The sequence below is a fragment of the Cyrtonyx montezumae genome, unplaced genomic scaffold (genome assembly GCF_038088225.1).
Source record: "Cyrtonyx montezumae isolate F1298 unplaced genomic scaffold, pur_monq_1.0 scaffold_3, whole genome shotgun sequence".
Taxonomy (NCBI): domain Eukaryota; kingdom Metazoa; phylum Chordata; class Aves; order Galliformes; family Odontophoridae; genus Cyrtonyx; species Cyrtonyx montezumae.
The window spans coordinates 10,758,112-10,770,121 of NW_027072034.1; the positions used below are offsets into that span (position 1 = coordinate 10,758,112).

Sequence of the window (12,010 nt, forward strand, 5' to 3'; positions counted from 1 at the left end):
GTTTTCTTACATAAATTCTTATAATCCAAACGGTTAGTGGGTAAAATTAGCTAAATACACCATTGTACAATCCAAAATTCTATTTTTTTGCTTTAGTATCATTTGTGAGCCTGTGAAATCAGGATTTAACTTTGGTGAAATCTCTGCAAATTCCATTTCAGCTACATATATCCAAACATATAAATGTGAGAATATTGGCATATATGAATAGAAAATTGCCTCAGACTCTGAAATGAATGCCTAATCAATCAACCCCTCAAAAAACAACCAAACAAACAAGCAAGCAAACAAACAAATGCTGCAAAGCAACCAAACAAAAAAAATATACCACCTTTGAGTTAAATACAGCTTTTTTCTAAAGAAAGGTCTTTTCCTCATAGTTAGAATAATACCAGTATTTAAAACAACAAAGAAAGGTAGGAATTCTACATTTATCATCACAAGGTTTTCCTTTCCCCCCCTCCTCAGATACTGCTGATTTTGCTTTTATTAAAACTGCTGCTGATGCATACTTGTCTATTTTACTCAAGATTTAAAGATGTTGCTATGACTAGGTGAAAAAAGGATGACCTTAATCTAGTGATCTGCAACATTACATCGTGAGCTTAAAAGATGGTTACTCAAGTGGAATGAATGTGACCTAAGTAGGTTACTGAAGCAGTAGTCCAAGGAGAATACCTCAGTAAAGGAAGAATTATACAAAAAAAAAGAGCAATGGTCACTCCTGTTTTCATTTGTTTGACTGTAATAAATGCATTAAAGCACTCAAATAAATAACTTGAACATAATAATTCTTACTTTTTTTAATGAATGCATTCATATTTAAATATAAGGATTTCCCAGAAAGTGACATGAACAAATATCAGAAAAACCTTTCAAATATTCAACATGATAACTGTCAATATTGTTGATGAAGATATTAAACAGCTCCAGTCCCAATACTGACCCCCATGGGACATCTGATCTCCATCTGGACATTGAGCCATTGCCCACCACTCTCTGGGCACAAGCTTGCAAGCAGTACCTCATCAATTGAAAACTTCATCCATCAAATTCACATATTTCAATTTGGAGAGAATGATGTTGCAAAGGCCTTACTGAAATCCAGATAGATGACATCAGTGGTTCTTCCCTTGTCCATGGATGCAGTCATGCTATCACAGGCCAATAGGTTAGTTAGAAAGGACTTGCTGCTGATGAAACCATGCTAGTTGTCCCATATCACCTCCCTGTCTTCCATGTATCTTAGAGCAGCTTACAGGAGGATCTGCTCCATGATCTTCCCCAGCACAGAGCTAAGGTTGACAAGTTGATAACTTCCTGGGTCATTCTTTCTACTCTTCTTAAAAATTGATGTTATATTGTCACCAGGGACTTTACCTGACTGCTATGACTTCAAAGATCATTGAGAGTGGTTTAGTGACTACATCAGCCAATTCCCTCCAGACTCTGAAATGCAAGTGTACTAGACTATCTCTGCTCACCAACAGAAGCACAAGAATTATCATATGGGAGTATACTGGATAAAGATACTAATATATCTGTGCATTCTTCCTTGTTCTACATATTTCCATGTATTTATCACAATAATAAGGAATGACTCTCAAAAGCAAAATAAGGCAATACCTGAAATTGTGCTTCAGCAGGGTAATTAATATTTCAGATTAATTTTCTGTGTTATGTTGCTAACATTGCCAAATTACGACAGGGAATCCTAATTGTAAATTTAGTGTTCCCATGTTCCCTTCTATAAGCTATAGTTATGAAATATAAGGTTCTTACTCTTCCAGAGCATACTTTTGAATAGGCGACTTAATGAAAGTGTTAAAAGACCAATTTTGTAATGACAGTTGAAAGACAAGTGGATGTAGCACACAGGGACTTATTTAATAAATAAATAAATACATAGATAGATAAAAGGAATTGGTTTCAGTAATCTTGTTCCCATCCCTATTCCGAGTGCTCAGTGCCAGCTCTTTGTGAGACCTATGTATGTGTGAAGGAACGGTGTCACCTGCTGGAGTCAGGATGGGTATGGGTGACCTGGCCTGTGGTGGCAGCTGCAGGGACAGTTGGGACTCAGCATTAGGTCCTGGAGTGGTTAGATACATAGAATTGTAGAAACATAGACTCATTTAGTTGGAAAAGACCTCTAAGACCATGGGGTCCAACCATTAACCTAGCATTGTTTACCACTAAACCACGTTCTAAGGACCACATCTTGACATTTTAAATATTTCCAGGGATGACGGCTAAGCTGCTTCCCTGGGGAGTCTGTTCCAACCCTTCACACTCCTTTATGTGCAGAAATATTTTCTACCTAATATTCACCTAATATCAAACCTAAAATGCTTTCTTCATATTGCTATGTACATTAAATGTTTAATGAGTATTGTTTTATTATGTGATGACAAAGTGGTTTGTAGTGAATTCCAAACCTGAAAAATGGTATAAAACAATTTTGATGAGTGATATACTGTGCTGTTTTAACTTTTTTTGTTTGCTTGATAAGTTTTTTTTTTGTTTTGTTTTGTTTTTTAAGGAATTCCCTCTAATCCAAACATAAAGCAGATAGATTTTCAAGTTTAAAGCATCTCAGGCACACATCTTAGAGAGACCAAGAATAATGAGCTAAGAGGAAAACGTAGATGCTTTTATTATTTCTACCTTAATTTTAAGTATTTCCAGTAGAATACTAAAATATTGTTAATACTCTGGACAATATCTCTTTCAGTATTTAAAACATGCCTACATCACAAGAAAAATTTAGAATTAAAATAAATGAGAATCGAGGAAAGTGTGCTACAAGAAGTCTTTAAAAAAGTGATAACAAAAAAGAACAACAAAAACAAGAGAGAGAAAAGAATATTTTAGAAGTTCACCAGAGAATAAGAGTAATTTCATGTAGTTATATATAATATTATATATAAGAAATAAACCATATTTGATAAAACATATTTGTAAAGAAAAAGGATTGTTACAAGTGACTGGGAACTATTAAAGAAATAGGAAAAATATGCAACATAGGAATTTAAGAAGTGACTAAAGACCTCTAAATTCGCATTTCAAAAGCTTCACTTCTTATTGCTGCTGTGAAAGCAATAAGCAGCCCTAAATAGTTATTAAAAATCTCTAAGGTTGTTTGACATAGACTGATGAGACACTTCACATAATACCAAAGTAATTTTCCTTATAGATTTTATATTTAATCACAAGACTAAAGAGAAAATACATATTTAATAATCAGTAAATGAACTTTGTCCTCTGTTAATGAGATGTCATATTTTTCTGGAAGAGGTTTTTGCTCAAGTAATGTTTCATTTCTTTTCTCCTTTTTTTACTTAAAGACCACGATTCAGTTAATAATTAACTAATGTAGGACTTTGATTACCAAAATATTTTATATCAGTCTTTTGGGATTATTTTTTCTTCTTTGTTTTTCAAAGGATACTTCTTTTCCTTTTGTATTGGAAGTTGGAATATTTCAATAGAGATCATTCGTATTCTGTCATCAACATAACACTGTCCACTTGTTCATACAAATCTCCTCTTGCTCTCTAAATACATTCCTCCCACTGTAATTTTGAACTGTATTTTCTAAGGTACATTGAAAAGATTGTGTTCTACCACAAAGCTTTTGTTCTGTGTTTGGGATTTCAAGACCAATGTAAAAGTGAGTGCTTTTCTTTCTCAGAAATTGGTAAATGTCACTCGTGCATTTACTCATTTCTTTCAGCCTAACACTCTTTTTTATGCACATCTAGACAACTTTTGTCTGCTACTAGATGATTAAATCCTGCTAATTCAAGTTACAGAAGTTAATGTGACTAAATCGATGGGTAAGGGGAACAGATTATTATCAGAAGTACATACCTGGAATCACACTTTCTTCACACGTTTCATTTTGTTAATACAACCCATGTAACCTGTTTATTTCTTATATGTGACTTTTAAATTAAACAAAAAAGTAAACAAAAGTGGGTGAAAAGACATTTAAATGAGGTTTTCAGAAGTTAGGGAATTAAAATTCTTAAATGATCCAACCTTGCTTCATTTCGTTCTATCCAGTTAGTACTACGCTACATTAACTTTTCATGTCAGGCATAATTCCAGTCACTGTCTGCTGGAGTTTAATTATCACTTCTTTTATGGAAAGGAGAATAATTATAGAAGAGATTGCAAAATAAACTTGCTTTAGCATGGTATGCTACTTTTATGTAGTGGGCCACATAACCTTGAAATATTCAGCGTTGAAAAAAGAAGACTCAGAGGGGATCGGATCCACATCTACAAATATGTAAGGAGCGGGAAGGCAAAGAGATGAGGCTGGTCTCCAGTAGTGCAAGGTGACTGGATGAAGGAAAATGGCCACAAACTGATGCATAGGAAGTTCTGCACAAATGTGCATGGGAACTTCCTCACAGTGCAGTGACGGAGCACTGGCACAGGCTGCACACAGAGGTGGTGGAGTCTCCTTTTCTGGAGGCATTCAAGACCTGCCTGGACACCTAGTGGTGCAACCTGGGCTAGGGAGCTGCTTTGGCAAGGGGGTTGGACTAGATGATCTCTAGTGATCCCCTCCAACCCCTACAGTTCTGTGATTCTGTGATTCTTTCACCTGCTGCTTTATAGACACGCTCTTAAACTGATAATTTGCTTAGCTCATCTCCATCTCATACGTAATTGTGTCATATCTAGTAACAACAAACCAAAAGACCTCAAAAATACACCATTGTAAGTAACAGTAATCCATGTCAGTATTTCTTTGGAGAAAGTTGCGGAGAAAATATTAATCAATACAGAAAGATAACACAACTTCAGCATCATGTCATGACCTGAAGTGCACTTTACTAATTCACAGTAGTTCTTCAAAACATGCAAACAGCGCTCAGATTTCCTGAATTGATTTGATAATCAAGCCTCACAGTTCCTAAAATTTAGACCTAGATATGGCAGAATCACATTGGATGAACTGAACAGGTGCAAACCAATGCCACATGGATGCAGAGCTATTGGAACACGTTACATGTTATAACACTCTTCTTGAGATGTACTCTGCTCTATTGACCCCTTCTCAAAGCAATTTTTATCTGTTGTAAATGTATATAAGCCCTAACACTTTTGTTTTAAGTCAGAGTTCATATTGACAGAGGGCTGAACATTGCTTTTTCACTTCAAGATACAGAAAGAAATTCATGCCTGATCTGAATGTGCAAAACTGCAGTTCTTCAACAGGACCTACACTTTACTAAACAAACCAGAATTAGACTTAAACATTAAGCAGAAAGAAATACAGCTGCACCTAACTAACTTCTGCAGGCAATCCCGAGTATCTGAATACTTCAGGTGTTCACAGCCATTTGTCCTAATTAATAAAATTCCTTGAAACACAATTTTTCTCCTATGTGACAGTATGCTTAACATTTAGCTACACAAACATCTACAGATGTTAAAGGGTTAAGAATACCTACAACTATATTAAGAATATACTATGAATATATACTGGTGTTTTCCTCAACAATATCCTATTCTCTCAACATTATTTTTTCACCCAGGCACGTGTAACTCTTCCAATACTATAACTTCATGGGGAATAAAACTTATAATATTCTTACACAGATGATATTGCTATAACCATGCAGCAAAACTACTTCAAGGACTAATTCCAAATACAGACTTGTGTGAAGTTCTGATTTTACTGTATGCTATTTTTTAAGAACATTCTCTTATGCTGGAACTGTGTCTCCTTAAGGCATACTCCTCAGTCTGAATACAGATAACAAGTGTAGAATACTGTGTAATTGTGACTGAACTTCAAAACAAACTAATAATAAAAACCTTTCTTACTAGACAGCCAGCTTTAATCTGAAATATTTCACTTCAGTGATAAATCAGTGGACTAGCCTTCTTGATTGCTACACACTAAAAATAATGAGAAAATACTTGGTAAGATTTCTATTGTCTCCTTTTTTTTTTTTTTTAAGCAGTTAATGGCATAATTCAGCTCTCTTCAGATACTGAGAAGGTGGGAACCCAGTCAAAGCAGTCTTTTTCTTTAATTGACTGATCACTTTTTTGCATCAGATAAGTATGACTCATGCATAAGATTTGTCTTAACTTCATTTGGGATAGAATTGTTTTCTAGCCAAGTCTATTCTCAGCAGAGGGCTCTGTTTTTCCTGCAAAGCATCAAAAATGCTTCAGACAAGGAAGGAGTTTTGAAGAAGGAGAGAGCTCATCTCATTCTCTTCAGCTGCTTGGGGGGCTAGCTGGGCTACAGAGTGGTAAGAAATTGCTTGTGTATCACCTGTTTATCACATTTGCATACATATGTATGTTTATTTGTCATAATTATTACCATTTCCTTTCTCTTAAATTGTTTTATCTCAGCCTATGAGTTCCAATTTATTATTTTTTTATTCTCTCCCCCACAAAAAAGAAATTAATCAGAATTTCCAAAAAGTCTAAACTAAGGTAAATGAATTTTGCTACAGATTATTTGTTTGAATTTTCTAATAAAGTAAACACAAAATATAACTTTTATAAGGTAACAAATATCCTTTTATACCTTTGTTGTTATCCATTCCTCCAACAGCATAAAGCGTCCCAACTGTAGACTTCCTAGGTTTCGTTCTTGGACTTTGCATGAGAGTTCTTCTCTCTGGTAAAAGGTGATATTTCATGGCTTCCAGAATAAGCTTCTGGCATTCTAGGTCATCCTTAAAAAGTGCGTGGTTTTCTAGGTCTGCCAGGATCTGTGAATGATATGATAATAAAAAAAAAGTCTAGATTATAAAACTGATGTAATAGGTTTGTCATTTCAGTATAGAACATAGAGTTTTGCATGAGGTTTTGTTTTTTTGTTTTTTTTTTGAAAGAAGAGATACAAGGAAGTAAATATTTAACTGAGGTTATTCTACCATCCCTTAAGACTGCAATCTGTCCCTTACTGAAAACACAAAAGAAAAATGAAATATTCTCTTGTATGCTTCAGCTTCCAGGACCTGTAGGTTCTCATCATAACACTGAGAGGATAAGAAGGCATCTCTTTGCATCCTGAACATGCAGTTACTTTTGTTTACTTTTAAGAAAATAATAAAAAGAAACTACAAACACAGAAACAAAACTTTATTTTGCAAGTTTTGAATTTGTTGATTTCCTGCATTACTGGCAAAATTAAGGATTAATTATCCAGATGATAGAACACATCATCTAGAAGGATATCACATGGCAGGAGCACAGGATGTGATCATCCCTCTGTACTCAGCCCTAGTGAGTGCGCACACTGAGTACTTCAGTTTTGAGCCACTCACTACAAGAAACACATTGAGGCCCTGGAGAGTGTCCAGAGAAGGGCAGTGAAGCTGCTGAGTGGTGTGGAGCACAAATCTTACGAGGTACTGCTGAGGGAAATGGGATTATTTAGTCCAAAGTAGGCTCAGGGGTGACCTTACTGCTTTCTTCAACTACCTGGAGGGATTTGCAGCGAGATGGGAGTCACTCTCTTCTCCCATGTAATTAGCAATTACACTAGAGGGAATGGCCTCAAGTTGTGACAGGTTGGGCATTAGGAAGTACTTCTCTGAGAGTGGTTAGGCCCAGGGAGGTGGTGCAGTCACTGACCCTGGAGGTGTTCAAGAAATGTTTAAATGTTGTACTGAGGGACATGGTTTAGTGGGAAACATTGGTGATAGGTGGGTGGTTGGACTGGATGATCTTAGACATCATTTCCAACCTTACTGATTCTATGATTCTGTGTTTCTATGATGCGTCTATCTTAATTGGCAGAAAAGTTATAACCAGTAGTTACTGAGTACAGATGTCCATGAACATGGCTGAAAAAAACATTCCATTATATTTCTATGAAATAAGTCTACAAATTGTATAAAGTGTTCAAATCAATTGCCTGTATGAACATATCCAGTGACATCTCAGATGCTATAAAGCACCCTTGAAACTTTCAAGATACTATTGGATTCAGCAACCTGGTCTAACCTCACAGCTGACCCTGCTTGAGCAGGCATTTTGACTAGAGACCTCCTGAGGTCTGCACCTTCCTGAACAACTTTGGGATCTCACTGATACAAGTCCAGAAAACTTTAAGTGTTACTCAGAATCTGCATCAGAACCACCAGGCCCTTGTAACAGATACTCTAAGGTATCTAGAATTATTTCAGACTCTCAATGACCATATTTAAGCAACTGAGTATTACTTCTAGATGATGATTCCTAAGATCTGCTCATTATAACAAATTAAAGCAGGCTTTAATTGCATATGGCACCACACCTGTACAGCCTGGAAGATCTTGTACAGCAGCTGTTTAGGACTCTCAACTGTTTTTGGAGAGGCAGCTGATGGCTTAGAAGCAGGAATATTTAATCCCTTCCACATATATACAAACATACACAAATTGCAATGTTGTTAACTAAACACAGGCAGATAGATTCATTTTTAGTACTGTCAGCTACTTCATCAGGATCTAAATTGCTGATGAACAATGTGTGAAATTTCCTTTATCAGTCTGTCAGCTTTTTGGCAGGTAATATGTTCTATGATACCTAAAACATTACTAGTTGGTACATGTAAACAGCAGACTGCTGCTTCCGATTTTAGGTGCCAATCATGAACTGAACTTCAGTTACAAAGAAAGGCATTACACACTGCACTATCTCAGCTGGTACTCCAGAACTCTTTATTTACATGGTTGGTGACCTAACAGACAGTAGACTTAGGTTATTAAGGAAATAACAAGAGGAATATAGCCTAGTATTTTAATCCTACTGCAGCCATAAAGCAAAGTGGAAGGAGTAAGCCATAAGGCTATTTATATATATATATATACATATATATAGTAATTCCCTTTAACATTAACACCAGTGTCCAACTTTAAGATGAAGGACCTTCTGAGATGAATATTTTTGATTGTTTTCTAGACTGAGGAATCTTAGCTTAGGTAGTCATTGGTGATATGAAAGAAGATCCATATTATATAATTCTTCTTGTTGGCTGCATCTGAACCTTTCAGTTTTATGTGATACTTTCTGTGAAGGAAACAGAACTGCCCACAGTATCCAAAACATTGATACAACATGATATTCTTATATTGATTACAATATTCACCATCTTTTTAACTTCTTTCCTAGTAAATCAAATATTCAGTTTTGTCTTTTTGACCACTACAGAGCTCCAAGGTGGCTTTTAAAAAAAATCATATATGATAGACACTGATTTTTTACATTTGAAGAGCTTTTTTGTTTGCTTAGTTTTGCTTTTCCCTCAGTTGCATTATATTGACTTTTTCTATGTAAAAATTGTAGTAGAATTGCAGTTATTAGGAATTCTGTGTGAGTTAAATGATACTCACATCTTGCACGCTGCAAGTTGGAATGCCAACTTTTCACTTTAGCAATAATCATGGACTTTTTAGAGTAAAGGAGTCATTAGTACTTTCTCATTAATCCCTAACTTGGATAACTGTAGCCCACGGGGAAGTTGCTGTAAGTTCATTTTTCTATTATTAAACTGTGGAGCAAATTCTCTAAGTTCAGGAGACTCTGCATTGCAATTCAAGATCAGGAACTTTATTGTATTTTAGTTCTAATACAAATTCCACATATTTTAGCTGAAGAAATCAGGGGATTTTCTTAACTGAAACTACCAGTAGTTCTGCTTATCTGGTATCATAAGACTTCCATATTTTGAATATGTGAACAACAGGTAAAATAAATAAAACAAGGAGTGAGGAAAAGAGGAAAACAGCTGAAGACATACAAAGGCACAAAAAGTTGGGTTCAGAGAGGAGGATTAAGACTAAATGTGTGAGAATTCAGCATCAGAAAGCCAGCAACACACATACAAAACTGTAAACTTGCAGAAGGAATAGGTAATTTAAAGGAAACCCTGAGATTCATGAATTTGTGCAAGGGCTGCATAAATAACAAACTTACTCTATTAAATGTGGTAATGCTAATTTTCACTTGTTTTCCTCATTCGGGTGTTGAAGTATACACAATAACGGATACATGCTATACAGCAAATATACAGTTGAGGTTGGAAAAACCATAAGCTATATATATTTTTTGACTGAACCAAATGATGTTGTTTTATGACTTTACATGCAGGAAAGCTAGAAAAATGATAACTGGAAAGTAAAGACAGCTGTGTTGCTTGACAATAGTGTTTTCAGAAGCTTTCACTAGACATGTTCCAGGATAATAGTGTTTTATAAATGATTGCATGCAGATCATGCATAAATCACAAATAATCCCATAGACATTAAACTAAATATATATATCTATGAAAAGGGAAAACAGGGAAGACACAAAGGATCTGAAAATGTATGTATCAATATATTTTTGTGAACTTCAAGTATCTTTCATGATCTATGACCAGAGAAATTCAGTAAGATATCATATACACAAATATCACATACAAAAATTATCTACAATGAAAGTTTATTCCAGAGAACCTTTTGTATGTGTCTAGATTTCAGATAAGAAAAAGCATCCTTTTGGAAAAACAATCAAACAAACAAAAAACCACGAAATCGATACAAATAGTATAGTCAGCTTAAAACAAGGTAAGCGTGTATCTGTAATATAAGTGGCTGGAGGTTTGAGGTCCTGGGTTGTCCTCTTTCTTATTAAAATAATATGAGGCATAGGTGGAAGAGAAATAGATGCACGCAGAAAAAAAAGAAGACATTTTTGTTCCTTGAGGGCAGCATACGTAAATAGGGTCACTGTAGGTAACCGAGGTTAATGGCTTGATATAAATGCTTGAGAAGAAATTGCACAAGAAACTAATAGCACATAAAAAAAACATTCTTAAACTTTATTTTCTTTTTCCATGGGAAAATGACCATCTACCACATTCTGCTGTTTTCAATAAAAATGGAAGTCATTAAAATTTTATCAGGAAGTGCATTAAAATGTGTACCAGTCTGACACATTTCTTGAACTCTATATATTGTATAATTTAACATAAACTGTTTGCATTTAACCTCATTAATTTAAATATCAATATTTTATTTTCTTCCCTCACAGCTGCTGAGTGTTTTCATATTGACTGTAATCGGTTTAGATAAAATACAGTTTATATATTTATGCAGTGCTGTATATTTTTGCATTTAATACTTTTGATCTATGGCCAGTACAAAAATATTAATCACCGGATTTTTTACTGTATTTCTTAATCTAAGTTAACTCACTTTTGAGGTAATTTAATTTTCTCAGCATGTAAAAGAATCAATTCTCACAAAGGTGTTTTAGACCTTATTTTACTATATAAATTATGTAATTGTATGTTTTTTTGTCATAATAGGTGTTATGGTGCTGTGTTGTGGTTTAGGATGAAAGGTATATTTATGACACACCAATGTTTTATCTGCTGCTGGGCAGTGCTTATGCTGTGTTAAGAACTTTTCTTCTTCTGCCCTGTCAGTGATGAGGACGGGAGCACACAATAAACTGGAAAGGGGTAGACCTAGGACAGGTGACCCAGACCAACCAAAAGGATATTCTGTACTATATGACATCATCCTCAGGAAAAAATAGATGGGAGAAAGAAGGAGGAACGGGGGATGTTTGGTGTGATGGTGTTTGTCTTCCCAATCAACTGTTACATATCATGAACCCTGCTTTCCGGGAAGTGGCTGAACACCCGCCAGCTGATGGGATATACTGAATTAATTCCTTCTTTTGTTTTGTCATGATGTGAAGCTTTTCCTCGACTTAGTAAACTGTTTTTTCCCCGAACTATGTGTTCTAGCAATTTTACCTTTCTGACTCTCTCATCCATCCCTCTGAAAGGAATGTATATGAGGGGCTGCATTGGGCTGAGCTCCCCACCAGCATTAAACTATGACAATTATTATGCAGTTCATGATGCTAACTAAGAATACTAAAATATGCTACTTAACGTTCTTAGTAGCTTTATTTCATAACATTAATTTATATTTCATAATATTAAGGTTCTTAATATATTATTTTTGTGATTTTTTTTCCTTTG

The 12,010-nt window shown here is 35.1% G+C and overlaps 1 protein-coding gene across 2 annotated transcripts in view; it reads right to left on the reverse strand.

Annotated features, from left to right (window-relative positions):
• The window catches only part of KLHL1 (kelch like family member 1), a 178,307-nt gene that overhangs the window by 36,939 nt on the left and 129,358 nt on the right, over nt 1–12,010 (reverse strand). For both annotated transcript variants that reach the window (XM_065744026.1, XM_065744025.1), the window contains one exon: nt 6,569–6,755. In XM_065744026.1, coding sequence (XP_065600098.1) covers nt 6,569–6,755 — 187 coding nt within the window. The remainder of the gene's footprint in view (nt 1–6,568; nt 6,756–12,010) is intronic.